At 44.1% G+C, this 27,748-nt stretch overlaps 2 protein-coding genes across 8 annotated transcripts in view; both read right to left on the bottom strand.

The window, feature by feature from the left end:
* Nucleotides 1–9,710: 9,710 nt before the first annotated feature.
* On the bottom strand, nt 9,711–19,730 carry LOC105070313 (RNA-binding protein 4B). 5 transcript variants are annotated; one of them, XM_074371681.1, is made up of 4 exons: nt 19,549–19,712; nt 18,460–18,883; nt 12,817–13,493; nt 9,711–11,222 (listed from the first exon to the last, which is right to left on the bottom strand). In XM_074371681.1, exons 2-3 carry the CDS (start codon nt 18,869–18,871, stop codon nt 12,826–12,828), a joined length of 1,080 nt encoding a protein of 359 aa, XP_074227782.1. In that variant the 5' UTR covers nt 18,872–18,883; nt 19,549–19,712; the 3' UTR covers nt 9,711–11,222; nt 12,817–12,825. The 5 variants fall into 5 exon arrangements, with proteins under 5 accessions (XP_074227782.1, XP_074227781.1, XP_074227780.1 ...); XM_074371680.1 differs by having other exon boundaries at nt 9,711–10,314; nt 19,549–19,709; XM_074371682.1 differs by lacking the exon at nt 9,711–11,222 and adding an exon at nt 14,692–14,794 and having other exon boundaries at nt 13,264–13,493; nt 19,549–19,730.
* Nucleotides 19,731–24,591: 4,861 nt separating this feature from the next.
* SPTBN2 (spectrin beta, non-erythrocytic 2) overlaps nt 24,592–27,748 on the bottom strand; it is a 36,890-nt gene continuing 33,733 nt past the window's right edge. For 2 of the 3 annotated variants that reach the window (XM_074371678.1, XM_074371677.1), the window contains 7 exons: nt 27,466–27,608; nt 27,300–27,375; nt 27,167–27,217; nt 26,743–26,963; nt 26,310–26,483; nt 25,737–25,779; nt 24,592–25,442 (listed from right to left, as the gene is read on the bottom strand). In XM_074371678.1, coding sequence (XP_074227779.1) covers nt 25,209–25,442; nt 25,737–25,779; nt 26,310–26,483; nt 26,743–26,963; nt 27,167–27,217; nt 27,300–27,375; nt 27,466–27,608 — 942 coding nt within the window. In that variant the 3' untranslated portion in view covers nt 24,592–25,208. Of the gene's footprint in view, nt 25,443–25,736; nt 25,780–26,309; nt 26,484–26,742; nt 26,982–27,166; nt 27,218–27,299; nt 27,376–27,465; nt 27,609–27,748 lie in introns of all 3 variants that reach the window. The other variant, XM_074371676.1, reaches the window with a different exon arrangement.

The raw sequence follows: 27,748 nt of genomic DNA, 5'->3' as shown, positions 1-27,748 counted from the left end.
GCTAAATCATGCGGTAACCTTTTTTTTTAACTTAAAATATCAAGGCTTATTTCTTGTTCATGCCACACTCGTTACAGTTGTTTGGTGGTTTCTCCTTTGTTTTCCCCATGACCCAAGCTAATGGAGGCTCCACCATCTGAAATTTCAACTCCAGCCCAAGATAGACAGTGAATATAGTAAATAGGTAAATTATGTGTTAAGAGATAAGAACTTTTGTATTAAAAAGGGTAGAGTTGAGGAAGGATTGGGAGAGCCAGAGCAACATAAGTGGGCAGATTGTAGAGAAATTAAGCAAATTCAGACGAGGTGGGAGTTGACCAGACAACCCTCTACTCTAGTATTCCAAGTTAGAACAACTTGAGCAAGGGCCTCAAGGTGGAATTATCACTGGCCTGTTCTAATAGTAAGGAGGCCAGGGGCAAGAATGGAGTGATTGGTGGGGTGGGGTAGGTAGGAGAAGAAGTCAGATAGTTAAATGATCATCTTGGGTCTTTTTGGCTTTTACTGTGAATAGAATAGTCTTACATTGTTTTTAAGCAGAGGTGTATTAAGATGTGATGCACTCTGGCCAAAAATGGTTGCACCCACACTTGATCCATTAGGAAATCTTACTGGCTCTCCTCGCAATCTCCCTGTTAGTACCCTAGTTGGAGCCACCATCATCTTGCACTTGGATTTCCTATATTCTTTGCTAATTAATGTCCGTGCTTCTACATTGTCTCAGTGTATTTAAATTAGCAGCCAGAGTAATCCTTTTAAATGGAAATCAAATGTCACAAGTCAGCTTAATTTATCCCCCTCCCCCACCCCCCAGGGGCTTTTCGTTTCATTCAGAGTAAAAGAGCCCTTGGAAAGGTCTGTAAAACTGCATGTGATCTACCCCGTCCTTCTCTTAACTCTGATTTTGTCCTACCTTCCTTTGCTCACTCGGCTTCAGCTACACTGTACACTGGACTTTTTACAGATCTTTTTCAGTGGCCTCTTCCTTCCCTAGCATTTATACCAGCTATTCCTCTAGATACTCCTTAAAGTCCTGTTTGTTTTAAAAATTGAGTTGGGTTTTCAAGGTGGAAAGGAAGCTGATAAGTTTTCAGGGCAATTAAGAATGAGGCTAGGGCTCCTCATTTAGGTGGAGTCACCAGTTCCCTTGGCTTTACCGTCTAGATTGTGAAGATTCCCATATATATATATCTCCAGTCTCAAATTTTCTCCTGTGTGTTCAAATAAGCTGTATGTCTGGCCAAAAGGCTGTGGAAGCTTGATGCTGAATTTGTCCCTGTGGTTTCCTCTAATTTGGATAACCTCCAGTCTCTCCAGTTATATGGAGTTTCTCTTTGAGGACATTGGTCCTTGGTAAATGCTACTGATTGTCAAGAGGAAAGGGTCAGAAGAGAAGAACTTGGTTATGTACAAAGTGACACTGGGAGAGGACCTCTTGCTGTTGCTGTTAAAGACGTTGGTTGGGTTTTTTCATATGCTAGAAACTGAACCTCTAGTTTTCACCCCACCCCTTCCTTTCAATTCCCTAGGACCTGTAATCCCAGAAAAATTGAACCACAGAGTTCCTGTTAATTCCCCGTGCATACTACCTAAGGCAGATGCTAAGGCTGGAGTTCCAGACTGCTCCTGGGCCCTCTTCTCTGTCCACTCTCTAGGTCAGTGGTTCTCAGCCACGGATGATTTCCCCTCTTCACTCCCCACCCTCTGCTAGGACATTTGGCAATGCCTGAAGTCCTTTTCAATTGTCCTAGTTTGGCGGGGGGGCGGGGGGGCATGCTACTGGCATCTAGCCGGTAGAGGCCAGGGATGCTCCTGAACATCCTACAGTGCACAGGACAGGCCCCTCTCCAACATAAGAATTACCCAGCCCCAAATATGTGTAGTTCCAAGATTGAAATCCTGTTCTAGTTGATTCCATTGATCCCTTGGCTTTGTATACCATCTAAAGTTGTGCTCTCCAATATGATAGCCACCACCACATATGGTTCTGTGAGTATATAGTGCCTGTGGGATTTCAAAAGCTTAGTATGAAAAAGAATGTAAAATACTCATTTTTAAATCATGTTGAAATGATAGTATTTTGGATATATTAAGTGAAATAAAATATTATTAAAAATAAGAGTTAATTTCACCTGTTTTTTCTTTTTCTTTTTACTTTTTAAAATGTGGCTATTAGAAGTTTTCAGATTACATGTGTGGCTTTTGCAGCTCACTTTTATGTTTCTGTTAGATAATGCTGGTTTAGATGCTAAAGACTCAAGTTTATATCTCTTGTGTCAAATCTCCCCTCTGCGCTCAAAGTTCAGGGTTCCAAAGACCTGCTTGAGAGTTCGTTCTGGTTGTCTTAATATAGTGCCTCAAATTTGTAACGTCTTGCTAGGGAACTCCTGAGTCTCCCCATTTCAAAATTTCTCCTCCAATCTTCCCTATTTCTTAAATGGTGTTACCATCCATGTGGCTGCTCCAGCCAGATTCCCAGTAGTCATCTTTGATTCTTCCCTTATTTCTTATTTCCCCTCATCTGTTCTTTAGCACATTTTATATCAAATGTTGCCCCTTCTGTCCATGGCTTTGCCACAATCATAGTCAAAACCATACAGTCCTGTTCCAGCAGGACTACTGCAGTGGCATTCTGGCCTCTCTTCCTCCTTTTCTTCCTCTCTTGTCTTCCTTCAATTTAATCTCCATTCAGTAGCTGGGTTGATATTGTTAAATATAAATTAGATCATGAATCCATATCTTAGAACCTTTCAGCAACTTCCCATTGTATTTAAAATGCCAGTCCTTAGGCTTTGAAATGTCTGGCCCACGCTCCAGTGTCATCTCAGGCCCTTTCCCTGTCACCCACCTTTTTCTAACGACACTGGCCCTCCTTTCAGATCCTGCTTACCAAAAACTTTCCTGCCTCAGGGCCATCTTTCTATTTGGAAGGACCTTTCCCTTGACCACTTTAGGGCTAATTTCTTATCCTTCAGCTCTTGGCTTCAAGAGCAAGCATCGGAGGTCCTCCTTGACAACCTCTAAGAGATGCCCCCCACCCCCCGCCATTCTTCCCTAGCATTGTGCCCAGTTTGTGTATTTTACGGTTCTTATCCCAATTTCTTTGTTTACTCATTTATTGAATATTTTCCTAACAAAATTATAAGTTAGAGGGATAGAAAATTGACCCAGTACCTGGCAACAGTGCCTGATATGTAACAGGCATTTAATAATAAATGTGTATGTACGTAAGCTGTCACTTGGATGATGTGCTCCTCTTGGAACATACTACGCTCTGCTCTTGCTCCCATCCGTTCATTGCCGTAGCAGTCACCAGTCATTCAAGAAACTGAGTGCCAGCACAGGACCAAGCCTTGGAGTAGGACCAGAGGATTTCTGGATGGCCTGTTAGGGCTGGAGTTGTGCCCCATCCCATAAGTCAGTAGTCAAAAAAGGCAGAGATGGTGGACCTGATAACCTAGGAGGGCCCTTTAGCTTTGAGATTTGATGATCCCTAAGGGCAGAGCTTGAGCGGGTTTCTGTCCCAGTCCCACAACTGGGCAAGAAAGAAGGAGGGGAGCTGGAATCCTTGAAGACTAAAGAGGGAGTGATAACAGCTCTCCCTCTATCTTCCTTCACAGGTAATCCTCTTGAAAGTTTGTCCTCTTGATAGATTTGTGTATCTGAGGGTCTGCCTCCTCCATTTGTCAGTGAGCTGAAGCTGGGTGGGACCCTGTCTTTTGCTTGCACACATCACAGTTCGTCTGTGATAATAATAGCTAATTCAACGCTTTGCTCTGAACAACTCTAAGAGGAATGTTACAGTTATTCCCATATTATGATGAGGAAACAGACTCAGATTAAGTTGCATGCCAAAGGCCACAGAAAAGGCTTGGATATAAGTTGGCAGTCCAGCTCCAGGACCTGAATTCCAGCTGTTAGTCTAGTGAATGTCTTGAGCCTGTGCAGTGTGAGGTCTACTCCTAGTCGCATCTGGGGTTCTGACTCCCTGCAGGGTCCAGGTCTCTGAGTCTTCTCCAGCCAGCCCTGCACCTCCCTGCTTTGAGCCTGGCTCACTTTGTCCTGTTCACTGCAGTGCAGTTCCAAGTTGTGGGGTGGGGCAACGTGTGGTGGCAGTGGTATAGTCCCTGAGTGTTGGACGCTTGCCTAGCTTAGGTGATCTTGGCCCAAATTCCTCGCTGTGTCCTTGTAGAGAGGCATGGTATGACACAGCCACTGAAGTGTGCTGGCCATGCTCCAACATGGAGGGAATATAATGGTAACCTAGGATGGTGAGGCCTTCTCCCTAATCTCTTGTTTTCCTAATTCTCATAGTCACTATCCTGCCTCTGAGGTACCAGAGCCGGGGATGGGCCAGGGCCACTATCACTGGAAGTCTGCCTCACCTTGCCAAATGCAGAGGCTTTACTCCCTCTCCACACCTGCTCCATGTAAAGTACATAGGACCTACCCTTAGGACTTACGGGTGCCTTTGCCAGCTGCTCCTCTCCGTTTGGTAGCTTCTTACTTCAGCTTACCGCTGTGGTGAACAAGCAGTAGGAGTCGGGGGGAGGGGGTCTTTTTTCCTCGACACTGTGTGTGTGAGTAAGGGGGAAAATCATTTAACCTGGCTTGCTTTAATTACCAGGATAGCCAAAGGGCTCTTGTGGACTTTGTAGAGGTGATGGATGGGTCCTCAGATCTGTGGGTCATTGTGTGATTTAAATTTGGCCTGGATCCTCAGAGGGCCTGCAGACCTAAGGCACTACTGGTTGGAATCATCTGACCAGACCTTTCCCTCTTTATTTGTGGGTTCCTGGGGCTGAACCGTCATTTCTTGCACTTCAGTTCTTGGCAGCAGAGCATAGCCCTGATCTTAAGAAACCCTTGAGATGATTTCTTCTGGCAAAGCCGACAGCTCTTCTAGCAATGAATTTTTATTTCTCCCTTCCTCCTCCCAAATATCCAAAGGTAAGAGATACTTCATCTCTGAGGACCAGATTTGTGAGCCAAATCCTGACAAGCCATGAGGCCAATCTTACGTAAGTTGCTTCCCTTTTCTGGGCTACCTTGCAGCCAGCCAACCTTTTTCTGTCTTTTGAACAAGCTCTGTGCAGTGCATTGAGTGCCCTGAGCACCTGTTATCTTTCTGGACACACTAACTTTACCATGTGGCCAGAAATCAAAGGAAAGGGTAGATCTGAGGCTGCTGGAGGCCTAAAAGGCAGAGCAGGGCTTGGGCTGCAGTAGTCTTAAGCTTTCACCAAGCTGGAGCTGTGATTCAGTAGGTCTGTGTCTCCCCCACCACCCTAGGGGGAAGGTGTTGCAGAACCCAGGGAGTTCTGAGACACAACCGAGGGGGCTCTAGGTGCTTTTCTCCCAGCAGCACTATTTGAATCAGGATGGGGTTTTGTTTGTTTTTGATCTTTTTTAATTGAGTTATAGTCAATTTCTGGTGTATAGCACCATTTTTCAGTCATACATGATATATATATATATTCATTTTCACCATGATCTACTACAAGATCTTGAATATATTTCCCTGTGCGATACAGTATAAACTTGTGTATCTATTCTGTGTATTCCTGTCAGTATCTACAAATCTCGAACTCCCAATCTATTCCTTCCCACCTGCCTACCCCCTGGCAACCATAAGTTTGTATTCTATGTCTGTGAGTCTGTTTCTGTTTTATATTTAAGTTCATTTGTCTTTTTTTTTTTTTTTTTAGATTCCATATGAGTGCTATCATATGGTATTTTTCTTTCTCTTTCTGGCTTGCTTCACTTAGAATAACATCCTCCAGGGACATCCATGTTGCTGCAAATGGCATTTTGTTGACATTTTATGGCTACATAGTATTCCATTGTGTAAATATACCACAACTTCTTTATCCAGTCATCTGTCGATGGGCATTTAGGTTGTCTTGGCTATTGTAAGTAGTGCTGCTATGAACATTGGGGTGCAGGTGTCTTTTTGAATTAGGGTTCCTTCTGGATATGTGCCCAGGAGTGGGATTGCTGGGTCATATGGTAAGTCTATTTTTAGTCTTTTGAAGAATCTCCATACTGTTTTCCACAATGGCTGCACCAAACTGCATTCCTACCAGCAGTGTAGGAGGGTTCCCTTTTCTCCACACACTCTCCAGCACTTATCATTTGTGAACTTTTGAAAGGTGGCTGTTCTGACTGGTGTGAGGTGTTACCTCATTGTAGTTTTGATTTGCATTTCTCTGAAAATTAGTGAGATTGAGCATTTTTTCATGTGCCTATCGGTCATTCGTATGTCTTCATTGGAGAATTGCTTGTTTAGGTCTTCTGCCCATTTTTGGTTTGGGTATGGGGTTTATTTTGCATTGTACTTGAAGTATCTCACAGAGTGCTGCTGCTGTGGCTGGGCCATGCTTGAGTGGTGCCAGGACCCCACCTTGGATAGCTTGACTACTCAGGAAGAAATTCTTGGAGACGGAAGGCCTAGAGTTTAATTTCTCATTTTCCTTTTCTCTAAATGGGCCAGGGACATCCTCTTGGCCTTCTTCATCCCTCTCAAACATTTCACTCTCTTTGTGGACTACTGATAAGTTTATTTCCATTTCAAAGGAGAGAAATACTTTAAGAGTTTTAATTTTAAGGCACAAAGAGTAAGCTATAGAGATTTGGTAGGAATGCATAAATAATTGTCCTCTGAATTCCCACAGTGCTTTTACATTTCTTATAGCAATTACCATTTTGATCATACTTTCCCAACTCTTAAGATCTCTGAGATCTCTCTCATCTCCCTTGCCCCTCAGCACTTAGTGGTGCCATGAGTTAAGCCCTTAGGCAGGGCCTAGCCTGCAACAGGTGCTCAGCAACATTAGAGTGGGAGAGGCACAACACATCCCTGGTAATGGCTCCATCAGTCAACTTCAGGGACTTAAACCCTGCCCCCTTGTATCACATATCCTTGTACATGGTTCTTTTCCTGCCTGAAATATTTTTTCTTCCTTTAAACAAAACATCAACCCTTGGCTTCATGATTAGCAAACCTCACATTTATAATGCTATTCACTTTTTTCTTTTTACTTACCCGATCCACAGTAGGCGATCAACGTGTTAAACTACAGTGCTTTACAATTTTCAGAAGTTTCATACACAATTTCGTATAATCCTATAATTCTTTTTCCCCTATTTCCTTATATTGCCACTCACCACTTCCTCTCCTCATTGGTAACCACTAGTTCCCTGAGTCTGCTTTTGTTTTATTCATTAGTTGTATTTTTAGATTCATAGAGTATTTTGCCTTTTTCTGTCAGACTTACTTCACTTAGCATGCTTTCCAAGTCCATGTTGCTCTAATGGCAAGATTTCATTTTTTATGTCTGAGGAGTATTCCATTTGTGTGTGTGTGTGTGTGTGTGTGTGTGTGTGTGTGTGTGTGTGTGTGTGTACACACATATGTACGTACACACATCTTTATCCATTCATCTGTTGATGGACACTTAGGTTGCTTCCATGCCTTGGCAACTATAAATAATGCTATGAACAGTGGGGTGTAGAGCTGTTCACTTTTGTTCCTGTCTAGTCAGTGATCTTTTAAGAAAAATGAATCTGATCCTGTCACCCTTAAACAGCTTCCAGTTAGTCTTAAAGATGAAATTTCTTAATACAGCCTACAGAGCCCTCATGAACTGTGCTGGAACTTACCTCTTCAGGTTTCTACTGTACAGATTTTCTCCTGCCACAGAGCTCCGTTTCTGATTCCTAAGGGGTACCACACTCTTCCTGATCAGGGGCCTTCACATATGCTGTTTCCTCAACTTGGAGTAGCAACTGCTCCCCTCCTCCCTTCCCCCCACGTCACAGTCACTATGTTTTCAAAGCACCCTGTATTTGTCCCTATGTAGTATTTATCACAGCAAGTTTGCTTCTCAACTAGGAAGTTAAGAAGTGTCTGTTTCATCACTCAGTAGGAAGTCAAATCACTGATAAATGAATTCATGGCACTCTAAAATGGTCAATGAGAAACTTGGTCTTGGTGAATAAAAGGAATTTTGTACCCAGAACATCCAATTTCTAAACTGAGATTTAGAAATAAACATTTGTTCCTATTCAGCAGTCCTCTTACATTGGCTGAAAACTAACCCCTTTCCCAGTGTTACTCATTTTGGGGAGAGTGAAAGGATTTTCTAAGGGAAAAATGTAAGATTTTACAAGGCTTTTTTCCCAAGAAACTTAGTTTACCATTTAAACTGTGCTGTCCAATACAGTAACCACTAGCTACCTGTGGCTAAATAAAACGATTCTCAGCTTCATTAGCCATGTTTCAAGTCCTCAATAGCCACATGACTAATTATAATTAAAATAAGTTTCTCAGCTTCACTAGCTACATTTCAAGTACATTAAGCTTAACAGTCACATATGGCTAGTGGCTACAAATTGGACAGCAGAGAACACTTCCAACACTGCCAAAAGTTTTACTGGACAGTGCTGATGTAGAACTGCTTTGCAGAATCCAGTTTTTTTTCTTGGGTGTCCCACCAATGAGATAGAAATCAAGATGTGTTAAATTGCTATGTTAACGTAGCAGGACCAGGGATTTGGTGAGGCTAAGAAAACCTGTACATATTTATTTCTTTGCTCTGCCTGGTGCCTTACAGATCAACCACATGGAAACCTCAGTATCTCTGCCTTATTTTTTTTTTGTAAAATGGACAATCCTGCCTTGTTGGGGAACACTGAAGCTAATGGGCCTTCAATACATCATCAATAGTTGGAATGTGTGCATAGATAGGTTAACCTCTATATATTCCTACCCCCCCAAAATCAGGGGAAAAGCTTTGCTTCACCTATGTCAAGATTTTTTATAAGTACAGAATATGTGGGAAAATATTACATAATTGTTAGATAAAAATTCACAGAATTTACATGATACCATTTTCACGTAGGATACAATAAAGCTTAAGTGGGATTGAGCCCATCGTTAAATTTGTTTTATGAGGATCTTAGCAATGATAAGAAAATGTGTCTTGGGGAAGGGTATATCTCAGGTGGTAAGAGCACATGCTTATTAGCATGCACAAGGTCCTGGGTTCAGTCCCCAGTACTTCCATTAAAAAAATATTTAAATAAATAAACCTAATTACCTACCCCCACTAAAAAAAGGAATATTATGTCCACAAATCTTAAAAAAAATTCTAGAGAACACATTTAACTGCAGAATAGTCACTGCCAATCATGACTATACCCCTTTACTTGCTTTTCTGCTCAAAATATTGACGTTTCCCCACATTCTAATCTTAACTATCTTACTCATTTTAGCCAAAGTTTAATCCTAGTTTAAATGGTGAATTTAAGTGAACATACACAGTGACACCAAATTGAGCCAATATGATAGGTAGGTCCTTGTTCTGACTCAACCCTTTCCTGATGCAGGATTCTGTCTGTGGGGCTTACTTCTATCACTACTAACCTGGGTTTGCTGGCCTGTAAATGGGAAAAAGCAGCTCTGGTTATTCAGAGGAGGAGCTTAACCACATATTTAAGCTTAAAGCCATGTGTAGCATATTTATCAGTGTTTCAAGATGCTGGCTAACTTACCTCCACTCACTACTGAGGCCATATTACTTACCTCACTAAATTCCTCCTTCTACATCTAAATTTTAGGTATCCATTTAAATTTTGTAGATTGAGCACAACTGAGAGAGAACCAGAAGATAATGGTGGTAAATAATAATCACACAAACACAAAAAGATACTGAAGTGTTAGAAATGTTTATTTGTCAAAATATTAAAAAAAAAAAAGTGAGAGGAGTGGAGCAAAACAAAGCTAAATTTCAGCTAATGCTGTACCACGATCACAGGTCAGACATTAAAAAAACAAAAGAAAACAAAACAAAACAAAAACCACCACCAAAACCCCAATGGTCCTAGCAATTTCAGAAGATTAGCTTCAATGTTAGAGTCCAGAGCTAACAGAAGAGTAAGAGGTTGCTTGCCACTACATGGTCATTTTAAAGGGAAAGGAGATGTTGCAGGTAGACAGGGAGAAGGGTTCAATCCCTAAGGAAAGCAAGATAAGAGGGGTTCCACTGTTTGGGAAAATGGGGGTGCCAGCATAATCCTTACCTAGGGCTGCTCAGAGGCTGAGAATATAAGGAATAGAGTGAAAGGCTACAGAGACTTATCAGGAAGAAAGAAGTCAACTTAGAATTAAATTAAGAAAGAAAACATAGTTGGTCACAAACTCCTTTGTTTACTGAAACATGAAGCAATGGAAACATCCCGGCAAAGGGGACCGCGCGGAGCAAGTTCTCATTTATGACCGCAGCCCGAGGGTTCAGTCCGCAATTATCCTACCTGAAAGAGAGCACAACACAAGAGGCTTACACAATGCCTGGAGAGCAGCTTGGCTCCGAGTACAAGGGCCCTGGTCCCGTCCTGTATTCCAGGGGGAAAAAAAGAACAGAACAAAACCAAGTCAGACTGGATCAAAAGTTATATCCCATATAATCACCTAGAAGTCTACTACGGCTATACATGGGAATCTATTTAAAGCTACATACAAAACAAGCAGCAATCTATCTGGAAGACTGTTGTGTTGGTGATAAATCTTTCTCATTTTCTTACCCATCTTTTAGGCAAGACTACCTCCGTGATATAAGGCTACTGTCGGTGCAACAAAGGGCATACAGATATTAACAAAAACCATAATTTAGTTTTGGGGTCCAGAAAAATCAAAAGATGCCAAGGTCTCAAATATGGCCAATTGCACTATTCTAAATTAGTTTCATTTCAGTCTTTCATAGTAAACAAGTTTTCAGAAGTGACAATCACAAAGGGTATCAAGGAGTGGTTCATTCATCCTCCAACATACCTGCATATTATACTGTCACAGATTTAGAGCCATAATTCTAGTAGTTCCCATAAATAACCAAATCTCCCTTACCAAATCAAAAGAAGAAATCTTAAAATCTCTAATTCTTCCATTGATGATGGGAACTCCAGACACCAATGGCTGGGGGTGGGGGGTGGGGGAGTTAACTCACACCAAGTTCCTCTACTTATTATAGACAAAGGGCCAAATCTTGGTCTTGATCTGTGCCAATCGACTTCAAAAGTTGTGACGTTCTTGAATCAGTTCTGTTAGGGTGAGACCCGAATTTGGATCCCCAACAGTTCTGGAGTATTTCGTCCTGGCAGCCTCATTAACTGGCTCCTGGGACTGCAACCAACTCAGGGTTATTCAGTCCATTTGAGGTTCACACCTGGAAGGTAAGTTTCTTTAAAAGTCATCACTAAAAAGAGGTTAGTAGAACAACCACTGCTTGCAGTCAAAATTAACTTGAAAACACCTTAGCAATACCCTTTAAAGGTCACAATATACTAACTTAACGTTTAACTTTGGAACATATTTGAAGGATGTATAAGTTATCTGATAGAAAATACTTCCTTTAGAGGTATATCCTACTTCATGGCAGATTCAGCAGCATTAAAAGTAAAAATTAACGGCAAACTACACCAGTTCTAAGATTATCTACTTTGTGCACAAGAACACACAGCTACACAGTGGTCTCGGAGATCCCAGTGTTGTCATGGTTGCTCAGGATGTAATTTCTCACAGGTTCATACCATTATTTGCTTCTCACTACATGAAAGGGCAAATTTCTGTCGCTGTTTTCTTTCACACATATACCAAAGGGGTATGTTAGGAACTTTGGAAACTCAGTGGTAACTTTGCTACCAGGCTTCCAGTTCAAGTGATGCTCAATTTCAAGGTACAGGGAAATGAGGACAGAAAGTTGTCAGGATGCAATTTCTACTCAGATAAAGAGATTTATTATCTCTACATACTTGTAATTATTCTTGCCATTCCAACATCTTTGCTATACATTTTCCAAAGTAGGAGAAATTAAGTGTCTAGGGTTACCACCAATGAGATTTTATACACATCAGAAAATTATGTTTTATCTAGCTCCTTAAATATTCCTCTCAAAAAGATTGCTGAAGAAGTGGGAAGTGTCGGGCTCTAAGTGACAGCATTATAAGCCATGCAGAAATACAGCTTAAGTGCCCATGTAGAACAGGATACTCTGGATAACCAATAGGGACTCGATGGGACAGTGGCATCAAAACATTCTGCTTTCAAACAAGTATCTCAGAACTAAACACCTAAAATTTAGAGGATTTTATTTGGCTTATAGATACATTAAAAGAGTTTCCTCTGGTAAAAGCTCATGACCTAAGTGGTAGCTTTATTAGCAAATTGGAAGTCTACAGTTATAGTTAAACTTCTCACTGTGACATTCGTTACTAATTCCTGAACCTGTACTCTTCAGTTTACACCACAGTGACTTCTGTAATGAAAAGAGAAAGTGGTTTTGGAGTCATCCAGCCCAGAGTTTGAATTCTGGCTCTACCTCTCAGTTACCAGATGACTTCAGGCAAAGTACTTAACCACTCCAAGCCTTAGTTCCCTTCTCTGTAAAAAACAAAATATCTTAAAGGCTCGCTATATAGATTAAATGGATATAATGTACAATGAGGGCACTCAACTAATGTTAGTTCTCTTACCTATGTTTCTGTAAACCAGATCTGCTTACACATGATTAAAGAACAGTATTCTGAGTTTGTTGTTGTTCTCTCAGAAGAACAAGCTGGTTGGAGTCATATACTAAAACCTCGACAGGCTGAATGAACCTCTGGCCTAAATTAGAAAAATATTTAAGGCTAACATGCAATTTATACCTTTCGGATCCTGTCCTGACAGCAAACAGGTGGCTTTAGCCTCCTCTATGCAGCATGGGTCTCATTTCAGGGGAACTAAATGGACTCTCTTTACCACACCCACCCCACTCTCACCTCCAGTTTTTAAAAGGCTGAGTACCGCGCTCGGTCCACATACTGCTCCCGCTCATACCGGGCCATGTCATACAGAGAATTCCGTGCAGCTGCTGAAGCCTGAGACAGCTCACTCTCTGGCCCATAACCGTATCCCTCTCCAACTGTGGGGAGCACAGCTGCAGCACGACGCAGGGGGCTCCTGTCCCTTCCATAATAGGAGGAAGTGGTGGCAGCGGCAGCAGCCATAGCAGCTGAGGTGGCAGCAGCGCCTGAATTCGGCAACAGGTGTCTGTCGTAGGGATCAACAGAAGTGGAGTTGAGGTGACTGGTCACAGCTGTGCCCTGGACTTGAGGCAGATGGGACATGGTCTGCTCTGCATAGTTGTACGCAGAAGCTGCTGCTGCTGCTGCCACTGCCTCGTAAGAACGGACTCGGTAACGCTTATAGTAGTCGAGTGCTCCATATGCGTCGTTGTAATACATGGATTCCCCGTAGCCCATGGTGTAAGGTGTGCGCACCGCTCCATACTGTTCATTATATTGCTCGGTAAAGTCTGCCACACGACCCGTACGATCTACTGGGCACTCTTTGGACCAGTGCCCCTCTTTCCCACACCGATAGCAGCCACTCTGGTCTCCCATCCCGGGCGCAGTCCTAAGCCGGCTGGTGGACAACTGCACGTGCATTCGTTTGCCTTGAGGAAAAAGATGTAAGAAGATTTATTATAACTCACTGACATTCTTTATCCTCCCCAAAATGAAAGCGAACTAGTTGGCAAAAGACACACATACGTACACACACTCCTGCGACCCTATTTCAGCAATCCCCTCCAAAAGAAGTTAAAGTTTTAATACAGGTGAGAGCTAGAAAATTTGAGCCCTCAGAAACCAGTCAATACTTTCTACTTGCACCAGTAGACCGATGGATTCCCTCCTCCTCCTGTCTCTACAACTTTATTCTCCCCAACACAGAAACTGAGAAAATTTCCACTTTTCACTATAAAGAATATCATTATTTGTAACGATTTCAAAACCTTATGATTTCCCCAAATCAAACATCCAACAAAACCTGTTACGCCAGAGGAAAGCATTTTACCAACCTTTCATTGATTTATTCAGGGCCCCATAAGGCCTGAGCATTTACTGTAGCTTAAAAACCACAGCAATATTCTGTCCATCTTGCGTCCTCCAGCCATTTTTGCAGGTATCACCAGAAGGCTGTGATGGGTATACAAATCATACTTGGCTCACCATCTGCTTCATCTCTAGTACCTCTAGGAGTTAGTTATATGACCCTCCAGATTTCAACCCCACCCATGCCCACTTTTTTCAGCAAGGGTGAATCCATGCCTACTGTGGAAAAGAAAACTACTTGACCAAGGTCTCTGAACAGCAAGAATTAGGTCTCGAAACAGTACTGGTTTCTCAGGGATGGTGTTTCCATGCAACGGAATGATCAGTATTTCATCCTGCCATGTAGTTTATAATTCTTTATAGGGGATTATCACTTGTTAGAAAAATACAGCTTTTACCTAAAGGCCTCTGGGCACCCATACAAACAAGCCACATCCATACTTCTAGGAAATGACCAGCACTAGGAACAGCTAAGAGAAGAAACAATCTATGCCCTGGGCTTGTGTACCATCAAGCCCAGGGACCCTTACTAATGAAAGCATCCAAGGTCTTTAAAAAGCAGTTTGAGAAAAGGCATATTCTTGGCAGTATTTAGCACCAAACTGCCTAAGACTTTGGAGATCAAGTCAATGCTCTTCAAATTGTAGCCAAAAGGCAGCCAGTACAGATGTAGAGAACAAGAGCTTCGCATCACTCTTAAGGGCTGCTCCGAACAAATCCCCCCTCCGCGATCAGCAAGTTGATCTCTCTGTAACAGACCTTGTTCTGGATGCAGCTATGCGATAGGAGGCCTCGTGCTCCACCATCCTGTTGGAAACAGCCCGATTCAGGACGGCAGCCAGAACAGCGCCATGCACTGACCCTGAGAGGGGAGCGGGTTAGTGCAGTAACATCACTTTAGTCACACTCAGTTCTGCCCAATGTCTAACATTCCTACCACCCCAGTTTCTAGTAGCTGCTGCCTTAAAACTTTCTCTTCAGCAGAAACAAAGGTGCTCAGGTTTTGACTTCCAGCTGCAGAGAGGCAGCATCCACCAAAACCACGGATACAGTCAACAGATAACAAATGGCAATAAAGCAGCATTTAGCCATTCCATTGTTTTCAGAGATTTAGATACACCCATTCTTAGAAGTTATTATAGACTAAATGCTAACTGTGCTTAGAACAGAAACAGATTTTTGCCCCAATTTATATACCAAATGTGGAGTTCCCTGTAATTCAGACTGGAGGATTATAAGTTACTTGTCTCTCAGACATGCATGGTGATACTAATCTGTGTGGTGGACACAAACTGTGCTCTTATTCTGAAGTCACTATAACCATGCCACTCTAAAAAGCAGCCAATCAAGAGACCCAGAAGTACATTTTTTAAGGAAAATATTCCAATTTTACTTGCTCTTTTATAGATTATGGGTCCATTTTTTTGAGAAACAGAACTCAGTGATTTTTTTTTCCCTCGATGCTTCTATTACTACATCCAATCTTCACCCCTGGTTTATTTAGAGTGGAACTCTTAAGTTTATACACTTCTCTGGTAGCTGTGAAAAGGATTTAGGTAGAAAAAATTTTTACCTCGAACTGAAAATCTGCAACAGAAATAACAGGTCTGTTTGTTTTTTTGCCCCACATAATCTTTCCGAAGGTTGTGACAAGACTTTTAATTTAAATACCTAAAGTTCTTTTAATAATTGAAAACTACTGTGCTTCTCTATTAACTTACAGAACCAGGGCAAAGAAAACTGAGAGATTAAATCCTACCACTCTACTACATCTGTAGATGCCAAAAGCTTAAAGATGTTCTGACATCTCCAAAAGTTACTAAAATGTGTTACCATTTCCCAGAAAACCAGCCCAATAAAAGTGTTTTCTTTTGAAAACTGGAACAGAAAAGAGTATTAAAATGCTAAAAGGTGGGCAACTAGGGATCCTCATTGCTGAGCTCCTATTGAGTGCCACGATCTAGAGAAGATTAGGGATGTAGCTGATGCACATCTGTACTCCAGTTTAATGCTTGTTTACATATTGGGGAAAAACAAAACCTCTGACCTCTTAGGTATCATTCCCAATTCACCTGCCTGAATGGTTACTTGGGAACAGCTTCTTTAGGGTCTTCCAATGCAAACTGCTAACTCAGTAGCGGTTCAGTTCAATGCTGCTTGTGGAGAGGAAACAGATCTTAAAAGACCCAGGTGAACTCAGATTCTGCTGCTTCCTCTTAGAAGTCATACAGTGCAGAAGCCTAAATGGCAGCCATTAACATATGAAGGTTCAAAAGATGCCCAAAGTGGCACTCTTAAGAGGCTCCCTTCATTAGGAGATGACTGAAAAGGCTTTATGGAAAAATGTGACAAACTGGTGCCTAGAGTGTATTTTGTGTAAAACTGCAACTTATTACTCAATGTTAATCTTTCTCTTGTCACCTGGAAAAAAAACAGAGCTGGTTATAAAAATGCCTGTATATATACCTCATTGTTGAGTGCTTTCTCCAGACCCAGGCTAAGAAAATGAAGATCAAATAAAGGATTCTTTCTTTCTTCAATAATATTTTAAAAGAATCTCACGGATTATTGTGTTACTCAGATACCCATTTCCTAAAGTAAGCAGGGAGGGTATAGCTCAAGTGGTAAAGCGCATGCCTAGCATGCATGAAGCCCTGGGTTAAACCCCCAGTACCTCCATTAAAAAAATAATAAAATAAATAAACCTAATTACCTCAAATCCCCCCCCAAACAAATAATTAAGCCCACTGTATTAAAACACACATTCTTTCCAAGCCAATTCCCCTCAATTAACTGACTTCCATATACATACTTTTGCCCCATTCTTTTAATTGTATATTAAAAAGGTAAGAACATGCAGTATTATACTAGAATATCTCTGCAGTATGTGCCTGGCTTTAACTGCATTCTTTCTACATTTTGCTTGTTACCTGTCAAGAGAGAAACCCTATATCCAACACTGTCCATTCATGAGCCCCTCCCCCACCAAATGGAAATAACTAAGAATATTTTTAAAGTTGTCTGAAGTGCAACAGCTTTCCAAAATAATAAAAGAAAAACAAATATAAATAAGGAATACTATCACATTTTAAAATAAGTTTCTAACCATAATAGGAACATGCTCATTATTGCAAACACCACTCACCTTTCATCACACAGTGCTTTTACTGTCAAAACACTTCCACATCTATTACCTTATTCTAGCCTCACTATCATCCTGTGAGGGAGGTACGGCAGGAATCATTAACTCTATTTTATAAGTGGGGAAAATGAAGCACAGAGAGGTTAAAACACTTGTCTGAAGTCATACGACAAGTTACGGGTAGCAAGTATCTACAACTTCTGCCCTGTGCTTTAAAGAGCAGCTAAAGGCCAGAGATACTTGACACACCATTTGCAATCTCCACTATTTGCAAAACTTCTGGCCAACTTTTCTTCTCCATTTCTTTTCTCACTGTTTTCTAGATTTAGTAGAGGACCCTTAAGTAATTCTTAACAACCCTTTTAATGGCCCTCAGCGAAAAATAGTCTTAATTTATGAACCTGAAAAGTAGCTGTAAACAAACGTGATCCAAGATGATACCGCCAACAAAAAACTTATAGAACAGCACTGTACAACAGAACTTTCTGTGATGATGGAAACGTTCTACATCTGTGCTAATACAGTAGCCACTAGCCTTGTATGACCTGATTGCTTACAATGTGTGCAGCACAACTATGAAACTAAATTTTAAAATTTATTTAATTTCAATTTAATAGTCACACATGGCTCGTGGCTGCCATATTAGCACAGTTCTAGACATCCTTCAGACAACCTCTTGTGATATTAATGACAACATATGTACCTTTATTAATGACATAAATAATACGATATGAAAGTCCGTACCGGAATCTCCTCAGAAGCAGGACCATCATTTCTATTCAACCTAATATTTTTAGAACTTTCCTTTTTTTCTTTTAGGGTTAAATAATAGTAGGTAGAGTAGAATAGTCTATGGCATGGTTTTTGGCTCTGCTTGTATAGTTCAGACTGAATAAATCTGAGTGCTTAAGATACTCCCCCAAATCCAAATTCCCTAACCAGATTTATAAAATAGAGATTACTCTAGGCGTCTTTGTTCTTTCCCACCACAACCCATCATCCAAGGCAGTAAAGAATATAAATCCTAATCATTTAAACTCTCAAATACAACACTTCCTCACCATAACAAAAGAAGCCAAAGACCTTTATCCTCCCTTCTCCCATGAGGTGCTCATTTGCCCAACAGATTAAACGTCCAATAGCACTCAAATGAATGAAGCCTGCAGGATAAAGTAACCCACTAAAGTTGTTGAGGAACATCTTGGCAAATCTGAAAAGGTGTGTCTGCCTCCCCAAGAGTAGGCTGTGCTTAAGAGTGGGACACATACAATCTTTCCATTATTTCCAGCTAAAATAGAAAACAGAATGGAAGGGTCCTGTGTTCTTCCCTCTGTCTAGAGCTACACCCCATTCAGTTCTGCCACCCAGGCCCCAGAGCAGTTCACCTTGAAACTCTGTGTTGTCAAGGCCCCTGATGGCCTCCACTGCGTCCTCTGCCCGCTCCATGTGTACGAAGGCATAATCTTTCACTATGTCACACTCGATGACTGGACCGTACTCCTCAAACTTGGCCCGAAGCTCTTGGTTGGTACAAGTAGGACTGATGTTGCCTACGTGCAACTTGGTTGAAGCTTTGCTCTTATTCTTGCTGGCTTCCACGTTGATGTTCACCCCGTGCAGCTTGTAGTGGTGCAGGTTGCGTATGGCATCCTCGGCCGCCGTCTTGTCCTCTATGTGCACAAAGCCGTAGTTCTTAATGATGTCACATTCCAGCACCTTCCCATACTGCTCGAAGAGTGAGCGGATCTCCTGCTCTGTGGCCTCCCGGGGCAGGTTTCCGATGAACAGCTTCACCATCCTGACAAGAGCCTAGGAGAGAAGAAACGAGATTTCCAAAAGTTAGGGGTGGAGGGGAGGATTTCAGTGCACTGCATTTCGGATCAAGCCCCCAAAGTTCTTGGCACCTTTAAGATCCTCACACACGCGTTCATTATTTTTTCAGTAGCAGGAGAAAAGGTTTGCTCTTTAGTAGTGGAGCTGTGTGTGACACGCAAACAGGTCGGGTGTCAGCATGCACTGCCTAGTCCATTATCTCCGTGAAATAAGGTGCATTTTAAGTAACAAGGTTAGCTTAAAATACTCTTTTTAGGGGGCTAGTAGAAGAAGAGCCCAAGCAGCGGGCAAGAGGCATATATATCTGACTGTCCCTGGTAACAAGGTTTTGGAGGGAAATCTCTGAACCTCTTCTCCGTGCGCCATCACTTCTCAAGATGCTCTAAGAATAAAAGGCCTCCTTGGCCCCAAACCGAGACCCCTTCCCCCAGCAGCCCAACTTCAGTTCGTTCGCCCCAACAAAGACTCGACCCGACCCCTGCCCCGCCCCCTCCAGAGACCCGGCCCCGCCTCCTCCCGTTGTATTCCCCGGACCTCCCGCAGCAAGAGGAGAAACCCAAACCTCGGGCCATCCCCGTCCGCCAGGGGCCCGGCCCGACCCGCTCCCAGGTTCCCCACACACCCACAAGACCCCCTCGCACCTCCGGTGGCGGCGGCGGCAGCGGCAGCTCCCGCGTCAGAGAGAACCCTACAAAATGGCGACGGCCGCTCGAGCCTCGGCGCGACCGGGCCCTTTCTCGCGCGCCAGCTCACGCACGCGCGGGTGCGCGCTGCCCTCCTCCCCTTCCCCTCGCGGGAGCCAGGCGACCAATCCCGCGGCCGCATACAAATAGATGCCCAGGGCTCGGCTCCCAGCCGCCCCGATACAGGGGCGGGGCCAGCTGGTGACGGCACTGCGGAGAGGAGGTCAGCCCGCCCCCTGCCTGGGCTAGCCAATCACCACCTTGGAAGGTGGGGGCCGGCGTTCATACGTCAGAAGGGCTCTGGACGCAACCACTACCTTGATGAAATCAGAATCCCGGGAGAGTCACCAACCATCACAATGGATCGTGCTATTGGGCCGGCTAGGGGTGGGCGGCAGCTGATGACAAAGGGTTATCTCACTGGGTCCCCTAAAAGGGGGTTTTCTTAGTGGCCTGGTCAGCCGCTGGCTGCTTGGGACATTTTGGGAATACAGGCGCGCAACATTTTAAGCAAACCTAGTCTTTTTTTGGTAAGAGCTTTTAAACATAATTTTTAAAAATTTAATTGCAAACATGTTATTCATTGGTGAGGCAACTTGAGAGCCAAAGATGGCAGAGCTGGGATAGCTCTAAGAGACATTTTCTGCAGGCTACATTTAATCAGCTGTGTTTTGTTTGTCCTGTGTATACGAAGGTTAGTTATCTCTCTTTAGCCAGAGAATTGAGCACTAATTGTGTGTCCTTCACAGTGCCTAGTCCGTGATGAGCACACCAAAGGAATACTTGGTGCAGAGGCCCAGAGAGGTTTCTTGTGGGGGGCGGGGGGCGGGTAGGGTAGAGTCTCCACGTCCACATCAAGCTGCTCGAGGACTGGGCAACTGAGTCCCCCAGTCACTTTCTAGCTTTCAAAATTCAGCTGTGGTCCGAGGGCACCTCCTGGTGGCAAAAAGGAAACTATAAAGGTGGATTACTCACGGCCACCTTTGAACAAAGAAAAGACATTTATGGAGATTAATGGACTGAGCTCATCTCCAAGTGGAGCATGCCAGGGTGATTGTCAGTCAACATTCCTCATTGCTATTCTTTCTCCTATCAGGCACAAATACCCCAGGCTGCCCTCTTCCTCCCCAACTACTTTGATTTGTTTCTTTCACTGAATTCTTTGTTTCTCAGCAATTTCAGAAGAGGCACCGTCCTTCCAATTTTGATAACACACATGTCTCCCCCTAATTCTGTGTACCTCTCCTGTTCCCTTCTCCTCTTGGTCATTTCCAGTTTCTCTCTACACTCAGACTTTTAAAGCATATATAGGGACCTCCTTGCCCATTACTGAAATAGCTTTCATCTTCACTATTACTGTTTTCTAATTTGGGTTTTTTCCCTGTGTACCAGAACTTCGCAAATAGAGAGTGTGAACCTGCTATCCCTTACCTTGGTATACACAGTATTTTGTGTTCTTTCCTCCTCTCCAATTCCCCAGGTTTTCTGAAGTCACCAAAACGAATGTCCTTTGAACAGTTTTCACCATTCTAAAATTTTCATTCATTCACCATCCTTTTCTCATGGGCTTTTATACTGTTCCTTCTCATAGCTCTGACTACACCATTCCATCTCCTTCTCCTCACCTATTTCCCCATTCTTATTTATTCCCTTTTACCTCCCTTCCCTTTCCCTCAGAGGCAACCATTAAATGAATTTCGTATTATTTTCTTTGTATTATTTCTTGCAAGACATGTCTTTTTAGTGCATATTTTGCTTTTGCTGTTTTAAAAAATGATTTATTGTGGACATTTTCAAAAAGGCACAAGTAGTGAATATTATCAATTCCTATGGACTCCTTACTCAGATTTGACAATTATCAACATTTTGCTGATCTTATTTAACGTAGCCCCTCTACTTTTGTGTGTGCATGTCAGGGTGGGGGTGGGCTGGAGCTTTTTATATGTATCATTTTGCTTGTAATGATTTCACTATCTGCCTCTAATTAAAATATCAGCTCTATGCTATACTAATATCTAATATTTATATTCAAATTTCCCCTAGATTGTTTCAAGTATATCTTTTTACATTGGGTTTCTTCTAATACGGATGTAAACAAAGTCCACCCATTGTACATTTGGGTAAATTAATTTATGCAAGTGTTTATGTAAACTGTATTGTATAGCTCATTGTTTCTTACTTTTTTCACATAAACACTATGTTTCTGTGTGATAACTAACTACTAATACTCCAGTGTGCAACCACCATATTTACCAGTCTCCCAGTTTAGGACACGCAGATTGCCTCAAACTCTTTCTGTTATCAGCAAGGTTGCAGTTGACATCCTTAAGTTAATTATGTGTGCTCTAATGGATTGGTGTGAGAATTTGAGGGGAAATAAACTAGGGCAGAATTGCTGGGTTGCTGGGTCGTAGGGTTTATGTGGAACTAACTTGTCCAGGTAGTGCCAGGTTGCCTCTGAAACCAGTCTGCCCTCCCACCTCCAGCACCTGAGGGGCCCTGCATCTCAATGTCTCTGCCAGTATTTGACAGTATCTGGCTGTCTAATTTTTGCCAGTATTAATAGATATAGAGTGGTATATCATTGTTGCTTTAATTTGCATCTCTCTGATTATTAATGATTTTAAGCATCTCTTCTTATTCCTCTTAAGTTTTGGAGGTTTACTCTTCAGTAATTTTCCTATTCGTATCTTTTGCCCATGTTTCTTATCAGGTTACAGTCTACTTTTTGTTGTTGATTTGCAGGATTTTCTTGTATGTTCTAGATATTACCCCCTTATTGGTTTCAAATACCTTCTCTCATTCCACCAAATTCTTAACTTTGTCCGTGGAGTCCTTCATTGAATAGAAATCCTTCATTTTTTATGTAATCAAATTAATCAATTTTTGTCTTAAAATTTTTGCTTTTGAAGTTTTGTATAAGACTTGCTTTTTTGTCCCCGAGTCACAAATATATTCTCCTACATTTTCTTCTATTAACGTTAATGTTTTTACCTTTCACATTTAGGTCTGTAGTCCATTTAGAGCAGTGCTATCCAAATAGAAATAAAATATGTGAGCAACATATACAAAATTTTCTAGTAAACACATTTCAGGAATAAAAGGAAACAGTTGAAGAAACTTTAATATTTTTGAAATCCAATATAGCTGAAATATTTCAACATATAATCAACATAAAAATTATTGCGGTATTAAACATTTTTTTTCCTCTTTAGTCTATAAAATCCAGAAAGCATTTTACACTTACAGCACATCTCAATTTGGACTAGCCACATTTCAGGTGCTCAGTATCCACATGTGGCTTGTGGCTACCATATTGGACAGCACAGATCTAGAGTTCATCCTTGGAGGTGGGGTTAGGTAAGAATGTAAAAGTTTTTCTCTAAATAATTGACCCACTTTTATCTGTCCCTTTCCCCCCACTGATTTGTGGTACCTGCATTATTGTATGTTTGTGCTCTAACCTGCCACATATCCCTCAATGCTCCATTCCATTCTGTCATCCTTCCTGGAACTTTCTTTCTTTTCCGCTCATAGCTGAAGCTGTCTCCCAAGACTTGCTTCCTGACCTTATGCTTATCCTTTTCTATGTTGTGTCCTTAAGGATTCATGCACTCGGGTAGCTTCAGCTACCATGTGTATGTAAGTGCTCAAACTGTTTTTATTACGTCTCCATTCACAGTGATTGACCATATTCTGCAGGGCTGCTTTACTTCACTGCCCTGTTTACCAGCCAAAATGATAATTTCTCCATTGATTTCTCACCCCTATATGCATTTCCTTCTACCATCTCCAAATGTTACTTTCTCCCCCAACCGCTAGGCTTGCCACTGTGGAGTACAAATACCCAGATGCCCTGAACACTCCACAGCATCCGACTTTCTCTTCCATCATACAGTGGAGATTTTACAATTGTATCTGAAGAACAAAAGAAAGTGTCTGTATAGGGCTGATGTATTATTTCATTTAGTCCAAGACAGACTGTTACAGTTACATTATCCAGATGTTTACTTTGGAATACTAAAAATGCTTTTCTTAAGGGAAAGGGATAATTATTCTGTGGGCTATCTGGTCCACCACATCTCATGTTTGGAAATATTCTGGGGCTGTACTGTGCTAGTCCTGGGTCTGCACACAGCTGACCCCTTCTTTTTTGTGACTGATGATAGTCAGGGTCTGCTCAGCCAGGGCTCTTGGCTGATTATGCTAAAGATGGGGCTGCTTCCTTGGAAAGTTCTCTGAGCCCCCAAAAGAAATGGTTGTTTGTGTATGTATGGGAAACAATGAAAGAATAAGGCTTTTCCTGTAGGAGGCCACCAAGGCAAATACTACTGCCCTGAAACCTCCAGTTGCCAAGCTAGAGATGAGGGAAAGCCACCTGCTCCTTTTTTTATTATGTCTCTGAATCTAGAATAGATTCTCGTGTGTGTTTGTTTACATACTCAGGATGTACCTTGTGCTTCCCAGGGCAATGTCATTCTATCAGTCAGTGGATTGGGAACCTACTATTTATCTGATCCCTGTCTGATCTCCCTTGATTGGGGTCTTCTCTATTGAGACATAAGGTGGGGTCAGTCATCACTACCTATGTGCTCCACTCTCCGCTGTCAGGCTGAGCAGTGGCCGAGACTGGATTGTGGCAAGGCTCTGCAGTCTTCCATTTTTGAAAACAGTTGAGAGAATCGTGAGTGAAGAAAGCTGTGCACCAGGGAAGTAGTCATTCACTGCCTTTTAACATTAATACTGCTTGTTAACATCATCCTGAACTTCTTTGGTCTGAAAAGAGGCTTGACATTAGTCAACCCAGCAAAGTAGAGGTCATTATCCTGGGGAAATGAGACCAAGGTCGGGAGGCTCTCAAAATAATGTGGTTCTTGGTGGGCTTGGACGCTGGGGGCAGAGTGGAAACCTGACACACAGGAGACCAGAGTCACAGGGAAGAACATGGGTGTAGGCAGGGAGGCTTGTGGTCAGGAAAGCAAAGACACCCAGAGGCAGTAAGAGAAGCTGAGCTGTTTAATCACCTCCTTGGCCAGACTCAAGGCTGTGGTTGCCCCTGAACAACTCACACCCGGAAGCTGTTGAGAGTCGATGGAGATGGAGTGGCCACTTGAGTCAGAGGATAAGGAAGGATGGGAAGGGGGAGCTTCGGCCTCCTGGCTTGTCATCTGGCAATCTTGCCCCCGGGTCCTGCTTCAGCTCTGAGAGGGTCCTGGCTGGTCCCCAGGGGCAAGGAATGGATGGCGTGCCCTAGCTGTAGTGGGAGAATGACCCTGAGGCAGGGGCCACCAGTCCCCACGTGGCCTATGTTGAGGGTGCAGCGCTGTCTGCGCTGTGGTGGGGGACAGAGGCATAAGGCCGGGGGGAAAAGGGAAGAGGGTGGGAGTGGAATTTGGGGGTCGCCTGGGTCCCACCACCAGTCTAGAATTAAATAGCAGAAGAGAAGGGCTACCCTTGGGAACACTGACTTGTCCCCAGAGACAGTTCCTGGTGATGGGTTGACCTTGGCAACAGACCCTAGCAGCAGGCAGTTGTCCTGACAAGAGGGTGGTCCCTGTCGACGGTCTCTGGCAGTTTCCTGGACAGAGGGAGGGAGCTGGCCTGGGTCTCGCCCCCAACTACTTGTTCTTCTTGAAGAAGCTGAAGCGCTTTTCTCGCTCTCGTTCTCTGCCATCCTTGCCGCGAAGTATGACAGGTCCCTCAGCCCCAGCCGGTGATACTGGGGGCATGGTCATGGCCCGGGTCATGCCCCGGGTGGCACTGGGCACTGCAGGCTCTTCAGGCTCTCCAGAGGCAGAGGACGCAGTGGTGATGGCTGCATTCACCACCCTCAGCCATGAGCTCATCTCTGCCTGCACGGGTGTGGGAAGACACCTGTCAGCTTGGAGAAAGCCGTGCCAGGGCAGCTGGCTTGCCGATGTAGGGGAGGCAGAGATGATTAGTTCATCTCATTGGAGGAAAAATCCCCTTTAAGGTAGGGAACATGTTTTGGTGTGGCCTTCACAAACATCCACTTGGCACACTGTGGGTTGTCTGATATCAAAGAATGAGACGCTCAAGACAAGGAAAGAGAGAGAGGCCAGGGGAGAAAGGGGAATGTGCAACTGGAACGTTCTAAGACTACACAGAGAGAAGGGACAGCTCACCTCATCCTTGGCCTGGAATAAATATTCTTTTCCATCCTGTAAGCTGTTAAGAGAGAGAGAAAACTCAGGGCAGAGCTGAGACTCTGGCCAGATCAGGCTGGTGAGAGCTCAGTTATCACCAGGCTGGAGAACATGCCCCGGCCTGGGAGCCAGATCAGACATGGGCTGCACATTCTTCAGATTCCCAGGACTCTGCACAAGCAAACCCTTCCCGATTGGCTGCTGGGGACCAGGCTGAGCTCATTTCCATCCCAGGCCCTGCCTCCTGCTCTGGCTACTTGCTGGTAGGCAGAGGCAGGCCCCAGAGGTCCCTGGAGACAGGGGAGTGCCAGCCCCCCTGCCTAAAGATTTCCCACGCAGGATAATTTTTCAGCTTGACAGGCTTGCGTTGCGGTGCTCCTGCTCCCCTTAGGGTAGACTACCTCCAGGTCCCCCACCACTCCCTCACCTGCATCTCTGTCCCCAGCTGCCTGGCCCTGTCACTCCAGTCCACTCAGACCAAGCTTGTGGCTCCCCTGTGCCTCGTAGCACCATGACTTCCCCTCCCATCCTGAGGGCACCTTCCATCCATACCCCAGCTTGAAGACATGCTTGCGCTTTCGATAATCAAAGGCAACGCTGCCCTGGGCCCTGGCCAGGCTGACAGGCACTTCTCCATGGTACGGCACCCCCGTGCTGGCTGCCTTCGCATCCTTGTAAAAGCCAAGGCTCCCACGCCGCAGGACACAGTACACATTCTGCCACGACCTGGGAGGGACATGGTGCAGGCGACATAGGTGACTGACTGGCCTCTGAGGGGCCAGTAACCCTGGGAACAGCTTAGTTGTCCTGGGACGCCCAGTGCCCCTCCTGTCTCTAGGCCGGTCATCTTTGTAGCCTCCCAGCCCTCACCACAGGCCCCACCCTGCTCCTACCCGTCCCCCATCTATCCAGGAAGAGGTTTGGGTGAGCCTCTTCATAAGGCAGACTGGAGCGGCCACAGGCACTGTGTGGCCAGACCCAGTACCTGTTGGCAGCCTTCTTGCCAAAGGCCTCCATCTCCTGTTTGCGGCACAGCATCCCTTCCATCTGTTCCTGGGCAGAGAGCTCCGGGCCTCGAGTGGGCAAGGTGGCAACCCGGGCTGACTCGGATGACCTGCTCTGGGGCATTATAGGAGGGGTAGGGCCCCGCGTCCGGGTTTGCTTCTCTCCCCGTGGCCCGTTGGCCTCGTCCCCAGCACCAGATCCCTGTGAAGACAATGGTGTCTGTGTCGAAAGATAAGATGGGAGATACCTAACCTGAATGGGGTGGAGCTTAAAGCCCAAGAGCCTGTCTTCTCACCCCATATTTCCTTTGAGTCTCTGCCCTCTCCTAAACCCAGTATCCCTGGCCTCCAGCTCACATCCCCTTCCATCCCTTATCAACACCCACACCTCCTGGAGAAACTCACAGGCCCTTCTGGGAAGCTGCCCTGCTCAAGTCTCTGTTGTTCCATCAGGGGCTACAAGGACAAGAGGCTGTAAGAAGATGTGCAGGGGGTGGGGCTAAGGTTCTGCTGGGGTGCTGGGGGTGGCGGCAGTCACCTGCGGGGATTCGGCATCTGTGCAGACTCCGTTAACACTGGCTGGCTGAGAGGATGCTGGTAGCCGGGGGTGGGCTCTGGAATGGCAGAGGGCGATAGAGAATGATAAGTCTTTGGGTTGTTCAGGCTCAGCCTCATCCGTCTGCCCCAAGTGTCTCAGCTCTCACCCGTCCCAAGTAGCATCAGGAGCCGTCTGGCTGTCGGCCAGGTCCCCTGCAGGCAGCCTGGCTGTGGGCTCTGGAGCAGGGGGCTGTTTCCTCCGTTCCTCTTCCTCCTTCTTTCTTTTCCGCTCTTGCTCCTGCTCCTCCAGCTGTCAAAATATTCTGAGGTCAGAGCACAGAAGTTCTCATTTAAGAGGACCAGGGCGCTGGGTACAGCTGAACTGTCTCCTGCCTGATGAAACAGGAAGGATGGAGAATATAATTCCAGAAGAAGGTGAGGGTTAGAAGC

This window comes from Camelus bactrianus, chromosome 10, assembly GCF_048773025.1.
Source record: "Camelus bactrianus isolate YW-2024 breed Bactrian camel chromosome 10, ASM4877302v1, whole genome shotgun sequence".
Classification (NCBI taxonomy): domain Eukaryota; kingdom Metazoa; phylum Chordata; class Mammalia; order Artiodactyla; family Camelidae; genus Camelus; species Camelus bactrianus.
Note: the sequence above shows the minus strand (reverse complement) of the source record. Positions and strands in the feature narration are given on the sequence as shown.

What these genes read in the sequence shown, in the direction of transcription:
- LOC105070313 (XM_074371679.1), bottom strand. Translation starts at nt 18,871, where the DNA reads ATGGTGAAGCTGTTCATCGGAAACCTGCCCCGGGAGGCCACAGAGCAG. An exon ending in TGACAACACAGAGTTTCAAG is followed by an intron (nt 13,494 to 18,459) that starts GTGAACTGCTCT and finishes TTTTTCCTCAAG; the next exon opens with GCAAACGAATGCACGTGCAG.